The 23,510-nt window shown below is 46.2% G+C and overlaps 1 protein-coding gene across 10 annotated transcripts in view; it reads left to right on the plus strand.

The window, feature by feature from the left end:
- TACC2 (transforming acidic coiled-coil containing protein 2) overlaps window positions 1-23,510 on the plus strand; it is a 206,163-nt gene that overhangs the window by 27,257 nt on the left and 155,396 nt on the right. For 9 of the 10 annotated variants that reach the window (XM_033943068.1, XM_033943065.1, XM_033943061.1 and 6 more), the window contains exons 2-3: window positions 3,276-3,324; window positions 4,211-4,261. In XM_033943068.1, coding sequence (XP_033798959.1) covers window positions 3,292-3,324; window positions 4,211-4,261 — 84 coding nt within the window. In that variant the 5' untranslated portion in view covers window positions 3,276-3,291. Of the gene's footprint in view, window positions 1-3,275; window positions 3,325-4,210; window positions 4,262-18,971; window positions 19,008-23,510 lie in introns of those variants that run through there. The other variant, XM_033943069.1, reaches the window with a different exon arrangement.

A 23,510-nucleotide genomic window follows, 5' to 3' on the forward strand; every position in this document is an offset into this window, starting at 1 on the left:
GGAGGCTCCGACAGGCGGTATTTGAAGACTCGTTTCCTCCTGAGAGTGGAGGAGTTTGGATGATATGTAGCCGGGCGCCATGTTGTGTAAGGACTTGAAAGCAAGTACTAAGCCTAAGAAAACATTCGGTGGAAAGGGAGTTCTAGATATGAGACTGAAAGATAGAGAACCATAGAACTAATGTTCGTTTGCTGAAAGAGTGGGCAGGTGCTTGGCCTAGCCTGGCCTTTCAGTTGAGATGGTGTTGATCTTGGAATCCTATGGGGTGGGCAACTTGTCCCATGGACATACGATTCCTCATAATGATGTTGCCAGATTTGAGAGATGGGTTCTTATGCCTACAGCAGTCTACATGGCATTTAATTTCTTGCTGCTAGGAGGACATGCGCTTCTCAAAATCTGATGTTCTGAAGGGGCTTCAAGTATTTTATCAGAGCTGCAAAGCTTTAGCAACATAAAAAATGAAGGCAGATAAAGACTAGAAGCCTTATCCAGTCTACCCGTGGTGTGCTGTCAGGGCCTTCAGGGGATTAGCTCCATCCCCTAAAGTCTCTGAATTTGATTGGTAAAGCAGACAATAGGCAGATGCTGTTCACCCAATCAAATTCAGATCAGTACTGTCAGGGCAGGAGGTTTGGAGAATCCCCAGCCCAAGATCCCTGGGGAGGGGGGTGTTACTGTGTGTTTGATGCATGCCACAGCCATCTACCATTCCTTCTTTTCCTCTAGAGATCCCATGAACTTCTCCCTAGCTGTGTTGAATTTTGGTACAATCTTCATCCCCTTCCCCTCTACTGGGAGGGTGTTCCACAAATTCAACCCCCATTCCATGAAGATGTATTTCCTTAAGCTACTTGTGAATCTGTCTTCTTTCATGTTCATCTTATGCCTCCTCATTCCAGAGTTTCCTTTCAACTGAGACTCACGTTCTGTTTTCCTTTCGGAAAATCCGCCCCCCCCTAGCCCCGCCCACGCTGCCTGCTCTTGTTGGACAGGGAGGATGTCCGCGCATGCATGGAAGCTACGAGATGACATCACATGCGCGAATGTCCTCCCTGTCTGACACAGCTTTTCAAAACCTGTAGAAAGTGCCAGGTTTTGAAAAGCCGTCCGGAACCCCGGATATGTCCTTAAAAGGACGACATGTCCGGGGAAATCTGGATGTCTGGTAACCCTACCCTCTCCCATCTTTCCTCCAAAGTCTACAGATTGAGATCTTTAAGTCTGTCCTCATACGCCTTATCACGAAGACCACACACCATTTTAGTAGCCTTCCTCTGGACCGACTCCATCCTTTTTAGCCTCCAGAATTGTACACAATATTCTAAATAAGGTCTCACCAGAGTCTTATACAGAGGCATCAATACCTCCTTTTTCCTACTGGCCATACCTCTCCCTATGCAACCTAGCATCCTTCTAGCTTTCACTGTCTCCTTTTCAACCTGTTTGCCCACATTAAGATCATCACATCCAATCACACCCAAGTCCCGCTCTTCTGTTGTGCACATAAGTTCTTTACCCCCTAAACTGTACCGTTCCCTCGGGTTTTTACAGCCCAAATGCATGACCTTGCATTTCTTAGCATTAAATTTTAGCTGCCAAATTTCAGACCATTCTTCTAGCTTCGCCAGGTCTTTCTTCATGTTATTCACACCATCCAGCGTGTCTACTCTATTGCAGATTTTGGCATCATCCACAAAGAGGCAAATCTTACCTGACAGCCCTTCAGCAATATCGCTTACAAAAAATGTTCAAAAGAACTGTGGTTCCGATGGAAGCTCATTTTGTCCCTGGGGCAATGGACGGATCAGTGACTTGCCCAGTTCCCCTAAGCACACGGCTACTCCTCCAGTCCAGCATATGATGGATGATGACTGGTTTTGCCGTGGCTGTGCTGATGTCGACAAGCTACAAATCCAAATGCATATCATCAGCCTCTTTTCTTTCAGATCCATTTTATGTCTTGTTGGATTGTAATTTCTCTTTTTCCTATTGTATATCATTTGATAACCCAATGAGCCTGGGGGAGGCTTCAGATTTTGAACAATAATCATAATAGTAACCGCCACTGCCTCTTTTTCCTCTTTCTTTTGACAATCTTAACAAAAAGGTTTCTTGCTCTTGAAATATCTCCTTTCATTGATCAGCACTTTGCAAACGTTCTGTGACCAGAGAAAGCCCCAGAGGTGGAGCCAATGACGCTTCCTGATGGCAGATAAAGGCCAAATGGTCCATCCACAGTAACCATTCTCTCTTCCTCTCTCGCCCGTTTGAATTCAGACACAGTCTCTGTCTCCACCACCTTTTCCTGGAATCCCTGTAATGTTGCCATTGAAATGAGAGTTTCACACAGCACCTGAACTTAGTTTTTGCTGAGCTGATGAAGGGGTTTAGCACTTGAAAGATGGTCACAAATGTATTGGATCAGGCTAATAGAACGACCCGTCCTGATTCAGCCTTAGAAGCCCCTGCCCCATGCCCAGTTCACCAATGGCTTTTATACAGTGAAACTCACAGAAACCAGGATGTGCTGGGGTGAGGGGTCACTTTCCCCAGTGGGGCCAAGCAGCTGATAAATCGGTTTCTCTTGTTTTGCTTCTTGGGTCCTGGATTCCAGCTCCCACTACAGTAAGCCAAAGGGTGTAATGGCATTCTGTTGATGACATCACGTAATTTTGGCTCTCCTAACATTGAACACAGCTGTCTTTTAGGTCACTTTTCTCCAATATATTAAGCCAAATTCCTGAGCAGGAATAGAAGCAGTGAGTGAGTTGTGGTGCAGGGGATGTCACTGCCCCTTGTGGCCAGTGTATGTCCTGCGTAAGCTCCCAGAGCCTCCTCTATAGACGTTGCTGCCTGGATCTGCCACTGCACTGGGTTAGAGAGTCGGAAGGCAGTGGAAAGGTTGCCCCTGTGACATCCGCTCAAACTCAGGGGAGGGAAGTTTCGTGGAGACGTCAGGAAGTACTTCTTCACGGAAAGAGTGATAGAGCATTGGAACAAGCTTCCAGTACAGGTGATCGAGGCCCTTAGCATCCCAGACTTCAAGAATAAATGGGATACCTATGTGGGATCCCTGCGAGGGTCATACCAATGAATAGGGTCACTAGGGTATAGACTTAATAGAGCGGGTCAGTAGAGTGGCAGTATGAAGGGGGCCAGTAGACTTAAAAGGGTGGGTCAATGGTGTGGGCAGACTTGATGGGCTGTAGCCCTTATCTGCCGTCATCTTTCTATGTTTCTATGCAGCTTTCTCTTTTCTTTCTCTCTTCCAGCTTCCTTCCTTGAGCTATGGGGAATGAGAACAGCAGTGCAGACAACCAGGTGGGTTGCTTGAAGTGTGACTGCTGCTGCGTGTGATATGAGCTGAGGTCCAAAGAGGAGCTGCACAGAGCCAGTGGGGACAGAAAGACGGGAACCTGTCAGTGGCATGCTCACATTCACACTTACAGAGACTGATACCCACAAACACACTCATTCACATCCTCACACATATATATATACTCTCAAACATCCACACATTAAGGAAACTCCAGACCCATGGCCATGCCCCCAGACCTGGCCAGTTCTGCCCACACCCCTTAACCTGTTCATGCTTTGGGACCACATGAGTGGATGCGATGCAATGATGTTGCGTTGTGTTTGCGGATGCCGTCCCAATGTTGGAAGCTTTTCAAAACCCGGACGTCTGGTAACCCTATGTTACCAGATTTGATTGTACAAAAAAAGAGGATGCATGGCCCCGCCCCATTCAGCCTCCAGCTCCGCCCCCACCTAAACATAGTCTCTTCTTCCCTGAGTCCGGCCCATGTGTGGAGGGTCTCCAAGCATACACGGATGCAACGCGATGATGTCACACATATGTAATATCATCACATGGCATCCGCACATACTTGGTGGCTGTCCAGATGCAGCTCCGAGCTCGGGGCCTTCCAAAACCTGAACAAACTCTGATTTTGGAAATCGTCTAAAAAGAGGACATGTCTGGGTTTTCCTGGACATCTGGTGACTCTAGATACACACACTGACACTTATTCACACACTCAAACATCCACACCCTAAGTGCATCTGTAAGTATGTAGGAGTGTGAACGTGTTTGAGTGTGATGTGAATGAGTGTCACATGTATTGTATACATACAAGTGAGGACCCCAGTGAAGGGGGAGAGCAGAAATACCATGTATTAAATGGTGTCCAATGTTTGCTTTTAGGCTGGGTACACTGGTGACGTCCCGCTTCCTCCAGACCCGGGGACCCATCAGGTACGAGAGCTGTCTTTCCTTGCTCTGCATGGCTTGCTTGCAGTACGTTAAATGCACCACAGTGTCTGTGTTTTGGATGTTATAATCCTGGTTCCAGCAGGAGCAGGACTCCAAGCAGCCGGGGACGCAGGGCGGACGGACAGACAGACAGACACTTTGCTGGAATGTTGCCAGAGTTTTGAGGGAGCAATATGGGACATATTCTACTAACTGAGGGCAGGAAGAGGTCATTCTCCTCCAAATTGAGAGTGTGGGGGGGGGGGAGGAAAGACAGAGGATTAGTTTTTTTATTATTATGAGTTCGATATTAAATGCGATTTAACCTTCTGCCTATCTGCTAATATTCAGTGGGATTTAACTGGACCGAACTACATCTTCATTCAATCGAAATCTATAGTTAGAATATTTTGAAAAGGTGGCTCTTCATAGGTTCCTGTTAGTGCTGAGGTGGTTTGTGGCACAGCTGGGACTTAACTGATTAGTGGCAAGGTTTAGTGGATAGCAATAGGACAGGAAAAAGGTTGCTCTGACTTGGTTAACTTTCAGCTCTGATTATCTGCGCTCAGTTCAGCCCTTGAATGCCTCAGCTGAATTTCACCCTTGACTAGCTTTTGGGAACTAACACCTCCTTCCTAACCAGAATGAGGAAATCTGTTAAGTTATTCTGACATTAATCTTTTAGTTCTGTGACAACTTCATGACTTCACATGAGATGCTAATGATTCAATTTAACCTACCCATGGAAGGAACTAATCTGCTAAGGCCTCCTTTTACAAAGCCACGTAGCCTAGAGAATGACACGGGTCGGGGACAAAATTTTCCCATCACATTCTTGTAGGCTCAGCCTTAACGACACAAACCTCAAACAATTATGATTTTAAAGTGTTTGAGGCTTGTGCAGATGAGGACGGAGCTTGCAGGAATGGGGCAGGGAAAAATTCTCTAACATAGCCATTGGAGCATTTTTCATTTCAATCAGAAGCAGACAAAAACTAGGCCACTGTTGGCTCTACCTACCCCCATTTCAGTTGACAAGAGTTCTATCTTCTTTTGGTTCCATCCCAGTTAAGGCGGAGTCCGTTCTTTCGGAATAGTCTCTCCCTTTCCCAGTTCCTAACCAATCTAAATCTCATCCCTGCACCATTGAGATGTCAGAGGGTCCTGTGTGTGGAACGAGGAGCATCCCTGGAGGGTCTGGATTTCAGAGGAGTGAACTAGGCCCTTCAGTGCCTTCCAGAGGCTTCCGGCAGAAAGCTCAAGTTTAAAACTATGGTTCAGATGTTGATATTATCACAACTCGATTATTGTAATTCTTAAACTCAAAAATGGTAAAAACCCAAATTGATATATGCTCTGAAGAGTTACGATAGTATTTCTCTATTCTATAATATACTTCATTGGCTGCCTATAGAGAAACGTATAGAGTTTAAAACTGTTTGCGTGATTCATCATCTCACTTACATTATTCATCTAATAGACTGAGTAATACATTTTTATTGCAGTTTCCCCCTTTTAGAGGTAAGCGTTTTAAATGTCAATTTAACTCTTCTTTTATATATGCTGCTATTGATACTTGGAATGATTTACCTATGCAAATAAGGACAGAATGTTGAAAAACACTTTTATATGATAGATTATAAAGTTAGTACTTTTAGTTAAAGAATTGTAAGGACATCTTTATATCTAAGGAAGTGTACACTTCTCTCTCCGTATCTGTGTTTCCGTATCTGCGGATTCGCTTATTCGTGATTTTTCGGCTGCTGACTCCGCCCCCTAATTTTCATCACTGAACCCGGCATTGTATGGAGCAAATCGCAGGTCGGGTTATTCACAGTTTATTATCTTTTTCAGGTCTATTTTACCAAAAAAACGCAAATAACATACAAAAAGTTTATCGCGGTTTTTTGGTATTCGCGCTATGTTCTGCCCGCATCTCCCGCGATTACGGAGGGAGAAGTATATTTTTCCATAGGATTATTATGACTTCTTTCTGATGTAGATCGTTTTGAACTAAATCAGAGGTGTCCAACCCTTCGGCTTCCCTGGGCTGCATTGGCCGAAAAAATTTTTTCTGGGCCACACAAATGCGCAAACGCTGCAGCAAGACAGAGGAGGGAGCCGGCAAGACGGTAAACACCCAGGGGCAGCAGAGGAAAACACCCTCGACCGGGGCCGCACAAAATACTTCCTAGGTTGGACACCCCTGAACTAAATGGTATTAAAGCAATTCAGAAATCTTCAAGAAGATTAGATTTACTCTTCTTTTAAATTCAAATTGTCTTTATCAATAAACCTACAGGTTTTTTTTTATCTGAATGTTTAAATCACCAAAGCACAGAGCAAATTGATGTTCACTTAGCCAGATAAATGTCCTCTCCTCTCCGAACTCAGAAAGAAGGTGACCTAGGACCTCTTCTCTCTCCCTACGTAGTTTTGATTGTCAACTATCAGAGGCCTGATAGAACTTGGTCTAACTCAATATATCTTATGTTTCACTTTTAGAAAATATAATTGTTTTCTCTCTTTGGTCTCTTGTTTTATTTCTGCTCTGTTCCTTTATCTTTAAAACTGCTGGAGAGGGTGCAGAGACGAGCAACAAAACTGGTGAAGGGTATGGAGAAACTGGAATACGAGGACAGACTTATAACACTAGGATTGTTCTCCCTTGAGAAAAGGAGACTGCGTGGGGATATGATCGAGACCTTCAAAATACTGAAAGGAATCGACAAAATAGAGCAGAGAAGATTATTTACATTGTCCAATTTGACACGGACTAGAGGACATGTAATGAAGCTAAGGGGGGACAGGTTCAGGACTAATGTCAGGAAGTTCTGCTTCACTCAGAGAGTGGTTGACACCTGGAATGCCCTCCCAGAGGAGATTATTGCGGAATCGACCGTCCTAGGCTTCAAGAGCAAACTAGATGCATATCTCCTTAAGAGAGGCATGTAAGGATATGGTGGACTATAAATTACGACAGGTGTACACCTGGCAGGGCCTCCGCGTGTGCGGATCGCCGGACTTGATGGACCGAAGGTCTGATCCGGAGATGGCATTTCTTATGTTCTTATGTTCTTATCTTTACCTATTCCCTGTTCCGCTTCCTATCTTTTCTTGATTCTCTCTGGTGTCTTGGCTCTCTTTCTGTTTCCTTTTCCATTTCTTCTCTTTTTGAGCTGCAGCTAAGAACATATTGGGGAAGTTAAGGAAATTAAGGCACAACAGAGGTCATTTTGAACCTGATCATTTTAAATTAATAATAATAATTTTATTTTTTGTTCCGCAATATGTTGAAGTTCAGTGCAGTTCACAACTAAAAAAGAACTGTGAAAACACAGCGATAGGACATCAAAATGCATTGACAAATGTCGTTATACAAATGTATCAAACAGGTAAGTTTTCAATGATCTTCTAAAAGCCTGGTAAGAAGGAGAAGTTTAGTCAAACTCAAGCCACTTAAACTCATTTAATTTCCCTGCTTGGAAAGATAAAGTCCTATCAAGAAATCTTGTTATTTATACAACCTTTAAAGTTTATAGACTCTCTAAAGTTGAAAGGGGAGAGATTCTGTACAAACGTAAGGAAATTCGTCTTCCCCCAGAGAGTGGTAGAAAACTGGAACGCTCTTCCGGAGGCTGTTATAGGGGGAAACACCCTCCAGAGATTCAAGACAAAGTTGGACAATTTCATGCTAAACTGGTGAGACTGGACTCATTTGGAGCACTGGTCTTGACCCAGGGGCTGCCGTGTGAGTGGACTGCTAGGCAGGATGGACCATTGGTCTGACCCAGCAGCGGCAGTTCTTATGTTCTTATGACGAAAGAGAGAAAACAAGAACATGCCATGTGTATGGCGATGAATTTCAGATAAATCAAAGTGATTTAAAACCAAATGATGTTTTATAACATAGACAAGCAAATTTGGAAATTATTCTCGCCTCTACCGTTTGATAATAGGTGTTACATATTCCAATTTTTTTCAAATTAAAAATGAAATGCACTGCCATATTTTGGATAATTCTCATCCTCTTAATAGTTTTCTTATAAAATCCAAGATAGATAATATTACAATAGTCCAATGTGCTTAGAACCAAAGATTGGACTAACCATCATGAAGATGAAAAATTTGATAGTGCAAAGTTTCCACAATATGAAGAACCTTTTTTTGACCAAAGCATCCATTTGAGCATTGAAGGTTAATGATCAATCTAAAGTGACTCCCCATATTTGAACAGTAGTATTGATAGGATAATCAATTCCATTTAATTTCAAAGATTTTTGTTTTTCCAGCATTTAATTTTCATCTAAATACTGTCGCATTTGCATTACTGCAACATAATTTATATCGGTTGTAAAGAAGCTGTAGGTAAACGTCTGCAAATATCCGAAAATACAGCTCTGCGGTTATTTAGACCTTCAAATTTTGTTTAACAAATGACCTTAGTTGCTTGTTGAGGCTGTGACTAGTTTTAAGCTCTGTATACTGATCTTATTTTCGCATATTCTTATTGATTGTGAACATTCCTCTAAAGGTCACCCAGAATCAGGCTACGAAGTGGTGGAATGATCTGCCAGTCACAATGAGTTTTATCCCATTATCATTTATTCCGCAGGCAATTGAAAACATTTTTATGTTGCTTAAAGACTGAAGCTCCTAGGAATTCCCAGTTCTTTTGTTAGGCACAGGCACACTGATGTCTTTTCTCTTTTCCCTTTGACCCCTGCCTGGCAGGAGGGCATTAGCAGGGGAATTGAGAGGAACTATTGGAAGGGAGGCAGCACTGGCCAGGAGAGAGGGAGAGAAAATGCAGTGTGTGGCAGGAGACAGTCTGGCCCCTCTTCAGCCCCTAACACCTGCCCTTCACTCCTCTGTTTCTCACTCCTTCGCTACTCTCCACCCAGTCATTTCTTACTCCCTATCACACACTCGTAACCCCCTTCTCCCTGCTATTCTAGTGCTCCAGAGACCCTAGCTAGAGAATGACAAGGGGACAAATTTTTCCCTGTTCCTGCAGGAACTTAATTTCCACATCACGTCCCTGTGAGTTTTCTCACTGTCCCTTCCCCATTCCTGTAAGCTCTGCCTTAACCACACAAGCCTTGAACACTTATGATTTTAAAGTGTTTGAGGCTTGTGCAGATGAGGATAGAGCTTGCGGGAATGTGGGAGGGACAGGAAAAGAATTTGATGGGATGGGAAAATTAGTTAATAATAATAATAATAATAACTTTATTTTTATATACCACAAACAATTCAGAGCGGTTTACAGAGGAAGAGACTGTATACTGATAATAGAAAAAACTTTTGAAATAACATTAGCATGTTAAAATTAATCGAGTTTATCTGGGAGTGTTTTAAGAATACATCAAGGCAGAAGTGGAGTCAGAGAAATTTGTCAAAGAGATAACTTTTGATTGACTTCCTGAAAGTTTGGTAAGAAAGTGTGTTCGAGATAAAGTTGGTTAAACGTTTGCTCCATTTGCCTGCTTGGAATGATAATGTTCTATCAAGGAATCTCTTGTAGATACAGCCCTTCAAGGATGGAAAGGTGAACAAGTAGGCACTACGTGTACAGGTTGTGCCTGGAAATTTGAAACGGTGAGACAGATAGATTGGGGATGAACCTGTTATGGTTTTGAAGCAAAGGCAAGCAAACTTAAAGATGATCCTTGCTTTCACAGGCAGCCAGTGTAGGTTTCTGTAATATGGGCTTAGAACATAAGAACATAAGCAATGCCTCTGCTGGATTAGACCTGAGGTCCATGGTGCCCAGCAGTCCGCTCACGCGGCAGCCCAACAGGTCCAGGACCTGTGCAGTAATCCTCTATCTATACCCCTCTATCTCCTTTTCCAGCAGGAAATTGTCCAATCCTTTCTTGAACCCCAGTACCATGGGCTTCCCTATTACGCTCTCTGGAAGCGCATTCCAGGTGTCCACCACACAGGTAAAGAAGAACTTCCTAGCATTCGTTTTGAATCTGTCCCCTTTCAACTTTTCTGAATGCCCACTTGTTCTTTTATTATTTGAAAGTTTGAAGAATCTGTCCCTCTCTACTCTCTCTATGCCCTTCATGATCTTGTAAGTCTCTATCATATCCCCTCTAAGTCTCCTCTTCTCCATGGAAAAGAGACCCAGTTTCTCCAGTCTCTCAGCATATGAAAGGTTTTCCATCCCCTTTATCATATCTAAAGAACGGGAAGCAACTGACTAGGGAGGAGGTGGGACCGCTGGACGACGGAGACAGGAAGGGAGTGGTGAAGGAGGAGAAAGAAGTGGCAGAAAGATTTAACATGTTCTTTTCGTCTGTATTCACAAACGAAGACACATCCAACATACCGGAACCTGAGCAATTCTTCAATGGAAATCAAGCAGAAAAATTAACATCCATGGAAGTGAGCCTTGAAGATGTACGCAGGCAGATTGAAAAACTAAAAACTGACAAATCCCCGGTCCGGACGGAATCCATCCAAGGGTTCTGAAGGAATTAAAGGAGGAGATAGCGGAACTACTGCAGCAAATTTGCAATCTATCCCTGAAAACAGGCATGATCCCGGAAGACTGGAAGATAGCCAGCTTACATGATCCGATTTCTTGAGGCCATAAATGAGATGGAATGAAGCGTCCTATACGATTCTCAGTCGTTTGATGGTTTTCTTAAAAGATCCCAAGTATATGATATTGCAATAGTCTAAGGTACTTAAGATCAAAGATTGAACCAGCAGTCGAAAAGAGAAGACGGGGACTGGGAAAAATTTGTCCCTGTGTCATTTTCTAATGCTAGCCACCATCCACACCATGCCCACAACACCTCCCCTCTCCTAACAAAAAATGAGGACCTTAATGCACAAAATCAACATTTTGGAAACCAAAATATCTAAACTAAACTAAAACTTAATTTTATAGACAGGGTCTTCAACCAAAAGGTGCTCGACTCGGATAACAAAAATGTAAATATAATACATGAATATAGAAGAAGAATGTAATCTAGAATGGCTTAGTTTCCCAAAAGTCTAGTAAACAAGAAAGTTTTCAGAGCTTTCAGAAATAAAACGAAGGGGCCTAGACTTCTAAGTGAAAGCGGTAACTCATTCCAGAGCTCAGTTAGTTTGAATATGAAAGAGTGGCTGAATCTATTGAAAGTTCTATTTTTACCCCTAAGGGAAGGAAATGTAAGTTTTAATTTATTTGCACTCCTAGCGAGGATGAAAGCTGTGTACATTCCAATCTAAAGGAACCAAAGTAATAAAAATGCCAAAGAGAATTTTAAATGCAATACAAACGAACTTAAATTGAACTCTAAGATACACTGGAAGCCAATGTAATTCCTTGAGCAATGGAGTTACGTGATCAAATTTACTCTTACCAAAAAATGAGCTTGACAGCGGTACTCAGTATCAATTGAAGTCTCTGCAGACTGACATTTGAGAGACCCAGGTACATTGAGTTGCAATAATCCAACCTTGATAAGAGAATTGATTGAACCAATACAGAAAAGTGTTGCTGATGAAAGAGCGCTCTCACTCTTCTCTTCTCAGATACGGAGGCTAAAGAAACACTTTTTAACAACAGCTATGATTGCCAGATTGCATTGAACATGCCAGATTTAAGAATACTACTAAGTATTCAGTGAATTTAAAGGCATAATTTTTACTTCTCCAGCTCTCTGGAATTTTTTTTTTTTTTTCAATTGAAAAACTTTTATTGAGAAAACACTCCAAACAATACATAGCAATTGCACATGAGATACAAGCACAAAAATACAAAGAGCAAAATATCACATTCCAAGATAACGCACAGCAATACAATCAGCTATATAGACATGTGCAAATCCTACCAACTAAGAATAACACTCTATAATCCCCACCCATACACAATCAATACCCCCCCACCCACCCCCCCAGGGACAAACCACAATACCCACAGCTTTCAATAAGGTTGAGAACAGTCTATACTAAGCAAAAACCCACCAATTGGGACTAAATAGATATATGAGATCCCCCCCAACTTCACCCCCCCAGTACAACCCCAGGACCAGCTCATAGCCCTCGACCTCCCCTACCACAAACCCCCACAGAAGCCCGAAATTGACGCCACACGTGGGCATAGCCATGCAGTTTGCCATGCCTCAAAGCCGTTAAGTGATACAGAGTCTGCCAAGAGAGCAAACGTTGTTCCACCAGGGCCCACGTGGGAGGAGGCACCTGATTCCACCGAGAGGCAATGGCCAATCGAGCAGCAGTGAATGCTAATTTACAGAACAAAGAGTCACCCCGAGCCAAGTCCAATTGATGCCAGAACAACAAGGCGTGTTGCCAATCGGCCGGAATCTGGACATCCAGGATCCGGGACACCTGAGCAAAGACCCCAGTCCAGAATCCACACACCCGCTCACACTGCCACCACATATGCAAATAGGTACCAACCTCCCCGCAGCCCCTCCAGCAAAGCGCGCTCGTACCCCCCTGCCAGCGAGCCACAACTTGAGGGGTATAATACCAACGAAAGAGAACCTTATATCCGTTTTCAATCAACAGAGCGGCTATACCCGCCGAGGAGATCTCCGACCATATGTCGCTCCAAGTGTCCCAGGAAATAGCAGAGCCACAATCATCCTCCCAGGCCGTCATATACGGAAGGGAAGCCCCCCGACCATTAAGACACCTATATATAGCGGAGAGAGCTCCCTTCCGAAGCACTGGGCCCAATAATAGCTCAAAGGGTGTCTTACCACCCCTCAAGTCTCCCAAAAGACCCGAAGACCTAATATAATGAAGGACCTACAGGTAGGGGAACAAATCCCTTATCCCAAGCCCATACTTGCCCCTGAGATCCACAAAGGGTCTAACCCCCCCCAAAACCGGGTCCCACAGTTGCCCCACACATACTAAGCCCCGTGACTCCCAGTCTGCAAACGCTCCCCCATCCCCTCCCGGTGGAAAGCCAGGATTATATCTCAACGGAGTATACCAGGAATGTCTCCTACTCCCCAGCAAACAGGCCCTGGTCTGATTCCATACCCTCAAGGAAGTCACCACCGAGGACACCCCCCCCCCCCCCGTCAGGCTCGCCCTGCCAGGCACCCACGGCCGATGTAACAAAGGTACCCCCTCACTTAACCGTTGCTCAATTCCCACCCACAGTTTCGGGGACTGCGTCTGCCATTCTAGAAGGGCGCGCAGCTGAGCAGCCTGATAATATTTCACCACATCCGGGACCCCCAACCCCCCATCCCCTCTCCCCATGCACAAGACTTTCCTACTCACCCGTGGCCGTCTGCCTGCCCAGATGAAATGGAAGATATGTCTCTGCACCCCCTCCAAGATTTTCCTATCAATCCACAGAGGCAATACCTGGAATAGGAACAACAATCGTGGCAGAATCATCATCTTCACGATGGCCACCCGGCCCAACCAAGAGAAATATAGATCTTTCCAATTAAGTAAATCCTGGCGAATGCGACGAAAGAGCGGTGGAAAGTTAAGGTCATATAACCCCACTCCCGGCGGTCCAAAATAGACCCCTAGATAGCGCAATGAACGGGTAACCCACCGAAACGGATATCGATCTCGAAGGAAGGAAACCCGATCAGCCGGCAAGTTAATGTTGAGGAGCTCCGATTTACCAACATTAACCCGAAATCCTGACACATCCCCATAAATCTCCAACTCCCGCAATATAGCCGGCAAGGAGGCTGCCGGGTCTTCCACCGTGAACAGAATATCATCCGCAAACAAAGCCAACTTAAAATCCCCTCCTGGTACCGTAACTCCCTTAATATCCGGATTCATTCGCACCCGCTGCGCTAGGGGTTCCACTGTCAAAGCAAAAAGAAGCGGAGAAAGGGGACACCCCTGACGAGTTCCTCTTGCTAGAGAAAAAGTCTCCGAATAACTACCATTCACCTTGATACAACTCAGAGGGCCACTATAGAGGACCCGAATCCAATCCCGCATTCTCGGGCCCAGTCCCACAGATTCCAAAACCTTAAACAAGAAGGGCCAAGAAACTCTATCAAACGCCTTCTCAGCATCGATAGACAAAAACACCGTTTCTCTCACCCCCCCCCCCCTGGCCCGGTCATACAGATTATAGACCCTACGCGTATTATCCCCCACCTGTCTGCCAACCACAAATCCCGACTGATCCGGATGGATCAGCCGAGGGATCCAACTCATCAAGCGGTCCGCCAGAATGCGCGTGAAGATCTTAGTATCTACCCCCAATAGGGATATCGGCCTATAGGATGCACATTGGAGAGTGTCCTTCCCCTCCTTAGCCAACACCGTCACCCCTGCCAAGCTCATGAAGAAGGGGAGGGCACTATTCCCCTGCAAAGAATTAAGAAAACGCAGCAAAGGGGGCAGCAGCAGATCTTGAAAACGTTTATAGTACCGAACAGTAAAACCGTCTAGTCCAGGAGATTTGCCAAGTTTCATAGAACGCAGCGCACTACGAGCCTCAATCAATGTGAGAGGGCGGTCCAACCGGGCCGCATCCCCCTGAGTAATCTGGGGCAACTCCGCTGAATTCAAATAAGCAACCTGGTCCTGTAAAGGCCCTGAAGCTTCCGGTGTATAGAGTTGTGAATAATATTCCACAAAGCGTGCACGAATAGCTTCCTCAGTCTGCAGCACCTCCCCAGAGGCTGCCCGCAGGGAAAGGATCTGATTTCGCATCTGTCTCACCTTAAGGCGATGTGCAACCAGGCGACTAGCTTTATTGGAAAATTCAAAATATCTCTGCTGGAGGAGCTGTAAATTATAGTGTATTCTATCCAAGTCCAAGGCCTGAAGATCCCTACGGGCCTGGAGCAAGCGCTCCCGCAACACTCTATTCCAGGGGGAACGTTTATGTAAACTTTCCAACCTACCAATAACAACCAAAAGACCAGCTGCCTCCTCCCGCCGCTTACGTTGCCGAGCCGACGACAGGGCTATCAGCCTGCCCCGAAGGGTAGCCTTTAACCCCTCCCAGACCACCTCCAACGAGGCTCCACACTCCACATTCACATCCAGATATTCTTGTATCCACCCTTCAATCTGTAATCCCACCTCCGGATCATCTAGAAGGCTATCATTAAAGCGCCAAAATTTCCGTCCTACCCCCCCTCCCGCCCCCTGGAATCGCAACCACACCGGGGCATGGTCCGACCACGTAAGGGACTCAATCCCTGCAGACTCCACCCTCCAGAGAAGTCCCCTCTCCACAAAAACATAATCAATTCTGGAATAGGAGGAGTGTATACCCGAAAAGTAGGTAAAGTCCTTCACCGAAGGATGGAGCCACCTCCAGCAATCCACCACATTCAAACCGGCCAATGCCTCCCGCAACAGTTTACGATCCCGTCTCCCATAATGATCCGCCCTCCCCGAATTATCCAAGTGAGGGGTCACAGTAAGATTGAAATCCCCCCCCGAGGACTAGGGCCCCCCCCCTTAAACTTGAGGATCCGAGGGACCAACTCACGGAAGAAGATCCCTTGGTCCTCATTAGGGGCATAAACATTTACCAGGGAGTACAGGACCCCCTCAATCATAGCCTCCAACATGATGTATCTGCCCTGAGGATCCCTCACCACCCTATGTACCTCACAGCGAATCCCCCTACGGATAAGAATACCCACCCCACACCTCTTAGAAGTGCCCACCCGGGAAGCCCAAAAGGCTTGCGGGAACCTGTGATCCCCAACCAATGATTCATGGGACTGTAGTAAATGAGTCTCTTGGACAAAACAAACATCCGCCTTCAACCTGAGCAATTCCCTATAGAAGGCCCTTCTCTTGTTAGGGGAATTGAGACCCCTAATGTTATAAGAAACTAATTTAAACGCCCCCATAACTCAAATAAGTATAGAGAAAATGCAAACCCAACCCCAACCAATAGGTCCCCTGCTCCCCCCCCTCCCTCCCCCCCACTCCCACAAGAAAAAACATCCCCATAGTACACAGGATACCAGAGGAAAGAGAAAAGACAAGTGAAATCCTACCCAACTCCCAGCTCCCCAGCAGCCCCCTCCCCCCCACTCCCCCACCCCTCCACCCCCCACTCCCCCACGTGAGAGTCCACAGATCTCCCACCAGCAGACAAGGAATGTAACAATCCCCGAAGCCCCATTCACACCACCCCACAACCAGACAAAATTGTCAAATAACAAACAACATCCACCCCCAATCAAATACAACTTTCCATCCACCCCCCTTAATCCACTCCCCACCTCCAGCTCGCCATCCCTCCCCATTCTCCCTCAACACCCCACCCCCCCACCCCTCCACAGCATGTCCAGTACAACAGTGTCCCCCCCAGGTGCTCCTCCCCATAACTAGAGCAGTGGAGTACAATCGCCGAGGGCAAACTGCCCCCCCATAGGAGGAACAGCCCCCAGGCAGCTCAAGGGGGTAGGAACAGCCAAGCAAAATAAATGGTCCTCTCGCAGTAGAGAATACATCAGGCGGGAGCAACATTCTGAGATGAGGGGCCACCGCCTCGGCCCCCCCTCCCACCTCGGGACCCACGATCCACACGCTGCCATCTCAAGGCCGCCGGGAGCCCCCCGCTACTGGGCCCAGCACCCGCCGAAGAGGCAGGTTCCTCCGGAATCTCGATGCCAGCCTTTTGCAGCAGGGCTCGGGCTTCACGCACTGTAGTAACTCTGGAATGCACTCCATTTATAGTAATGACCACTCCAAAGGGATAAGTCCAGCGGTAGCGCAGATTGCCACGCCGCAGGGCCTTGGTCACCTCTCGGAATGCCCTACGCTTCTGTAGTGTGCTCGCTGCCAGATCTTGATAGAATTCCAGCCTATGACCCTCCCAGGTCACTGTGCCCATCTCTCGAGTTCTGCGGAAAATCTGTTCTTTAAGCACAAAGCTCCTCAGGCACAGCACAATGTCTTTAGGCTGATCAGATGTGCGGGGCCCCAGTGCCCTATGGGCATGCTCCAGACCTGGATCCAACGTGTCGTTCTGCAGCAGCCAGCGAATCAAAGTAGTAGTGGTAGCGCTGACATCTTTGTATTCCGGCAGTTCAGGCAGGCCCCGCACCCGCAGGTTATTACGCCGGGTCCGGTTCTCCAGATCTTCCACCTTATCCAACAGAAGCTGATGTTCCGCGGCGGCATTCTCCAAGGAGCGCTGCATCCCAGTCACTGAGTCCTCGCAGCTGTCCATGCGCATTTCCACCACTTCTACACGGTTGCCCACCTCCACGAGGTCCGTGCGGAGCTCCTGCACCACCTCCCGGACCTGCACCACCACCGCCGAAATTTCAGCTTTCATTTCAGAGATCCAGCGCTGCATGTCTAACTTGGTAAGGGGGTCGCGGGGGAGCACTCAGGGGCCAGCGCGGCAACCGTTGCATGCACCTCCGCTACAGCCCCACTCGAATGTGCTGCCTCACCTCCGCCGGTCTCTAGGCCCGTGCTGCCACGTGTTGTCCGGTTCAGCGCTTGTTCCAGTGTGCGCTGGCCGGTTTTCTCCGTTGGGAGTTTTTTGCGCGTTGCCATGGGGTCTCTGCTCCTTGCGCTCTCCTCTCCACCGCCAAAGAAGTAATTTAAATGCTTTTTCCACAGCGTATTCAACAGTTTAGCACCGGGCCCGAACGGAGCTCTGAGATCAGGCACCCGTTCGCATCGGTGACGTCACTTCCTCCCCCGCATCGGTGACGTCACTTCCTCCCCCGCATCGGTGACGTCACTTCCTCCCCCGCATCGGTGACGTCACTTCCTCCCCCTCTCTGGAATTTTTATATGTTTCTCTAAGTGACCATGGATTTCCTTCTAGACAACAAAAATAGGTTTAGCTTGACAGCTAGCAAGACGTTATAAACTAAAACCTTTGCCTCCTCAGCAGCTGGTTTGCTCTGTAGAAGAAATTCTTTCCTCTGGTTCTTAATTTCGACTGCTTCTGTCATAGATCTTTCAGAAGTCCTTGGTTCACATTGCTGAGCTTTCTCACAGTGTCCATGTGGGTTTTATAACTGATGTGACATTTTAGATCATCTGGTTTTACCCTACTGCAGGCAAGAATTTGTTTTTCTGAGTGTGCCATTGAGTATCCTAAGAAAATAAAAACTAGAAATCCATTTGCGCGATTAGGTAAGGCCAGGGCTGGATTAGCCGCTTCCTTATAAAATAGAGTCAGGTGGCAGCTCTATTGCTCAGGGGTCCCAGGGGTAGACTGAAAGTGATCATCTGGGCCCCTGAAAATAAGAGTTATGGGCCCCTAGCTACCTATCAACAGTGATTAAAGTCGATGTAGGGGAGAGTGGGACCCTCTGTTGTGGGCTCTCAGGTACTGCCCTGTTGTTTCCTATACATTGTGCATTCAAGGCTCTGTAGCTACTGGATTTGGAACTTGTATGCCTTTGCTTTCGGGGACCCCAGCCCCGCACCCTCTACTTTGCAGGCTCCCAGATTTGGATGGGTGGTAACTGGCTCCAGATTTTCACAACAGACCGATCCACTCCTAGTTGTACTCCACTGCCTGCATGGACTTGTGGGGACAGCAGAAATGCAAGTGCATACAAGCATTCAGTAAGAATGGGACTAGTTCAGTCAGGCCTTGGAAGGGGAAGAGGAGCCAGCTGGCAGCAGTGCTTACTGGGCCTGGCAGTTGGTGTAACATGACTCTGACTACCATGGGGATGACCTCTGATCCACTTTGTATTCACCTGTAGCGCTGGCTCCCTGCCACTTCCTTGCTGCTGCAGTTGGAGTCAGGAGACCCGGTGCAGAGGGACAGGAGACGGTAAGAAGAGACTTGCAGTCTTGGAGCTGGAGAGGAGGAGACATGTTTAGTTTGCCGTGGAAACTTGGAACTGCAGGAATGGAGATTTTCTGTACAGGGGCTGCTCCTTTGGTCCCCTGGTATATAGCTGTCACCCTGGGGGCTTCATGAATGGAGGTGCTCTTTAGGGGGGGCCCCTCAGAGCCCTGATATACAGCTGTAACTCCTGGGCCTGAGGGACTTTGTATGGGGGATGCTCCCTAAATTCAAATCCCGAGAGTCCTGGTATACAAAACAGCTGTCTTCACTTTGGATATTTATCCATTTAGGAGTCTGAATATTGCAGCTGTTCGACTACTGAAAATTCAGCACTGCTTCCTGTCTGGGTAATGACGCTGAAAATCTGTGAGTTGAGTTTAATAATAAACCTGATCTACTGCTTAGCTGTGGTAGGTCACAGTGGCAAATTCCTGAACATCTCGCTAAGGTCCTTTGGAAGTCAGGGGTAAAAATACAACAAAAACAGAGGGGAGGATTATTTGACCACCTGGGGAACAGGGTTCAGTTCCCAACTGCAGCTTCTTGTCACTCAGGCCGTCACCTATCAAAGAAGTACCTGTATGTAATATGTAAACTCAGGGTTACCAGATTTCCTTGTTAAAAAAGAGGACATATGCCCCGCTGTGTCTGGAGGATCTCCAAGCATACACCAATGCGACATGATGATGTTACATGCATGCATGTGATGTCATCACACCGTATCCATGCATACTCGGAGGCCCTCCATACACGACCCCAAGTTCGAGGCTTTCCAAAACCTGGACAAACTGGCAGGTTTCTGAAATCAATCTGGGTACTCGGATGGTCCTCTAAAAAGATTTCATAAACAAAGCAGATATGAGAGATAGAGACAAGTTTTATTCATAGGTGCCAGTCTGTGGGTACCCAAGCACCCCCACTATTTTTAAGACCTCGTTTGATGAATGCCTCCGTGCAGTCTGAGCATCTCATCTCCTTCCTTCCACCTCCCTCCCTTTCCGTCGACTTCCAGCAGTGGCATAGCAAGAGGGTGCTTCGATGGCCAGTGTCAGGAATTTCTTCCAGCAACAGCAGCATTTACAATTCGCTGCTCTTGCTGGTGTTGGGCTTTCCTCTCTGCTGGGTCCCTCCTACTTTATGTTTCTGCAAAGGCAGGACCTTCAGAGAGGAAGGCCTAGAGCTGACAAAAGCAATGAGTTGTGAACTCTGCACTGCCGACCAGGGAGGGATGACAAAGGGAGGGAGGGGAGCAGAGGGAGAGAGAATTGCTGCACCCAACTGGGGAGAGGGAGTGAGATGGAAGACCAGGGAAGAGAGAGAAAGGGAGGGAGGGATAGGAAGGAAGGAAAGGAGATGCCAGACCATGGATGTGGATGGATAGATGCCAGGGCATGGAGGAAAGGGAAGGAGACAGATACCAGATCAAGGGGAAAGGAAGAAGAGGAGATGCTAGAGCATGAATGGATAGGAAGAGATGGAAGAGAAGGACAGGAAAGAGATGCCAGGGCATGGGGGGGGGGGGAGAGAAGAGAAGGAGAAAGATGCCAGACTGGGGTGGAAGGAAGGAAGGAAGAAAAAGAGAAGAGAGAGATGCCAGAGCATATAAGAAGGGGTGGAGACAGAGAGAGAAAATGGAGAGAGAGTGAAGCTGAAATGAATCATGCACAAAAGAGAGAAGGGGCACAAGAAAGACAGTTTATGGAAGGGACATAAAAAGAGGGAAGGCACCATATGGAAGGAGGAGGAGGTGGATAGTAGATGGAAGGGGCAGAGAAAGAGGGCAGAGGCTGGATGGAAGGGAGAGAGAGTACAGACGCTGGATAGAAAGAAAAGAGTGAAGAGAAGATGATTTAAAGTAGAAACAAGCAAAGGTACGACAAGACTTTTTTTGTAGCTATATTTATAAATGTTTATAAACAGAAAATGGAAATAAGAATATTTTTATTGGACTAATTTTAATACATTTTTTACTAACTTTCGGAGTCCAAATCCCCTTCCTCAGGTTAGGACAGGATATTCTCATGGGGAAAAAAGTCATATACATGGCTTGACGCCTGCCCCCTTTTTCTTTCGCAATAGAGGTAACAGATGGACCCCGAGGACACGTAGCTGCTTACTGAACATTTCGCAGAACCGCTGTTAGTTCCTCATTCACCTATGAACAAGCTTGCTGCACACTGGGAAGGAGGGAGGGGGGTGGGGATGGTGTATTCAGCTTTTGGTCTTGTATTGTGCATTATTTTCAATTCAATAAAAAAAGAGTACACCATATATTATCATTGGTTGCTGGTCCAATATAAAATTAAATTCAAACTATTGGTGTGTATCATGAGCAGGCTGCACCAATGCATGCCGACTTATTAAGAAATTTACAGGAAATTCACGTTTGTTAGATGCTTTACAGAGAGGGTGGTTGATGCGTGGAATACGCTCCCAAGGGAGGTGGTGGAGAAGAAAACGGTGACAGAGTTCAAACAAGCATGGGATGAACAGAGGATCTAGAATCAGAAAATAGTAAATATTGAAGAACTAAAGCCAGTACTGGGCAGACTTGCATGGTCTGTGTCTGTATATGGCCGTTTGGTGGAGGATGGCCTGGGGAGGGCTTCCATGGCTGGGAGGGTGTAGATGGACTGGAGTGAGCTTTGACAGAGACTTCAGTAGTTGGAACCTAAAAACAGTACCAGGCAGAGCTTTGGATTCTTGCCCAGAAATAACTAAGAAGAAGAAGAACCCCCCCCCCAACAAATTTTTAGATTGAATCAGGTTGTGCACACTAGATGGACCATTCAGGTCTTTATCTGCTGTCATCTACTATGTTACTATGAAATGGCTATCCTAGGGTTACCAGATTTTCCTTCCCCCAGGACTGCCCAGTTCCGCCCCAGATGACATCCATGCATGCACGGACATGCCGCAGTGATGTCACATATGCTCAAATGCCCCTTCCTGACACGATTATGTCAAGAAGCTTTTCAAAACCCAAAGTGCCATGTTTTGAAAAGCTGTCCGGAACCCTCAAAAGGAGGACATGTCCGAGGAAATCCAGACGTCTGCTAACCCTAGGCTATCCTTTCCTTTCTCTCCTGGGCAGAGGTCCTGGCGATAGATCCTCAGTGCAAGAGAATATTGCATCCCCTGGCTACAGGATCATTTTCTGCCTCTCCTTTGTTCTCTGTGGAAGAACAGAGGTTGCCAGTCTGGAGATAGGACATCTCTACTATATCCCTGTTGGCCTCCTCTATAAACCTCTGTCTGCTTCAGCTCCTCCAAGTCTGCTACTTTAGCTTCAAGTGATCCAACATGTTCCCTTGAGTTCTAGAAGCTTTTTCCACTGAGTGCTCCCATCAATTTGGAGATAATCAAATATGTGGCACTTGTGCCGAAAGACTGGATAGCCTCCATCTCACTCTAACTGCATCTGAGTGTTGATAAGTAGATTATTTAGAGTTACTAAGAGAGTAAGTGTTAGTAAAATAATACTTAATTATGTGTATTGCATGTTATTCATTTCCTCTTTGCTCCAAGATGGACCTAGAACTGATCTATTCCTAAGGCTAATAACTTACAACTTGTAGAGAAACATTCCCCCCCATCCTCTCAATTGACTTAAAAGCACATGAAACACAACCTGAGCCTGGTGTGGGTGGGAGCTGGGAATCAAACACTAACCAAACATTTTGCTGCTAAGCCTTTATGAAACACTGTGGTTGGATGGTTTGTAACTTATGATTGGAGAGACTGTGCCTGTAGTCATATGGTTTATGGCCTACAGTTTTAGGGTTTTCAGAAGTGGTTAGAAGGTTTCAGCTGTGTTGATGATGCTATGATTGTTGAAGGTTGTATCTAGTTAGAGGGGCTGCAGTTGGTGGGAGGAAGTTATGACTATGGTTAGAGAGATTATGGTTCATATTTGGAAGAACTGTGGTTAGATGGTCTAAGGTTAGAAGATCTGCAGTTAAATGAATTTTGGCTTGCAGTTGTGGACTGATTTCTGCCATGCAAGGTTTTTGACTTACAATTGTGGTTTGAGTTCTTGTGACTGCATTTAGAGGAACTGTTTTATGGATGTAGTTTATAAGACTGTGGTTACAGTCGGATGGTTTGTGGCTTGAGGTTGAAGGAGCTGTGGCTGAAGCTGGACAGGTTGCAGTTACAGTTGAATGTTTTTATACTGTGGTTTGAGAGACTTTGGTCATGGAGAATTGAAGCTTCCAATGGTAAAAGTGTTGTGACATGTGATTGTATGGTTGTAGATACGTGTGGTGATACTATTGTTAGATGGATTATCGCCTGTGTTTGAAAAGACTTCAGCTTTAGCTGGTGGGGTTGTAGTTACAATTGAAAAAAATGGGATCTATTGTTGATGGATTGTAGCTGCAAGTAATAATACAGTTATTGGATGGTTTATGTTCTGTAGGGGGTGAACTTCAGTGGTAGTTGGTGGTACCATCGGTTGGAGGGTTACAGCTGTGTTGGTGCTAC

Source organism: Geotrypetes seraphini, chromosome 4 (genome assembly GCF_902459505.1).
Source record: "Geotrypetes seraphini chromosome 4, aGeoSer1.1, whole genome shotgun sequence".
NCBI classification, from domain to species: domain Eukaryota; kingdom Metazoa; phylum Chordata; class Amphibia; order Gymnophiona; family Dermophiidae; genus Geotrypetes; species Geotrypetes seraphini.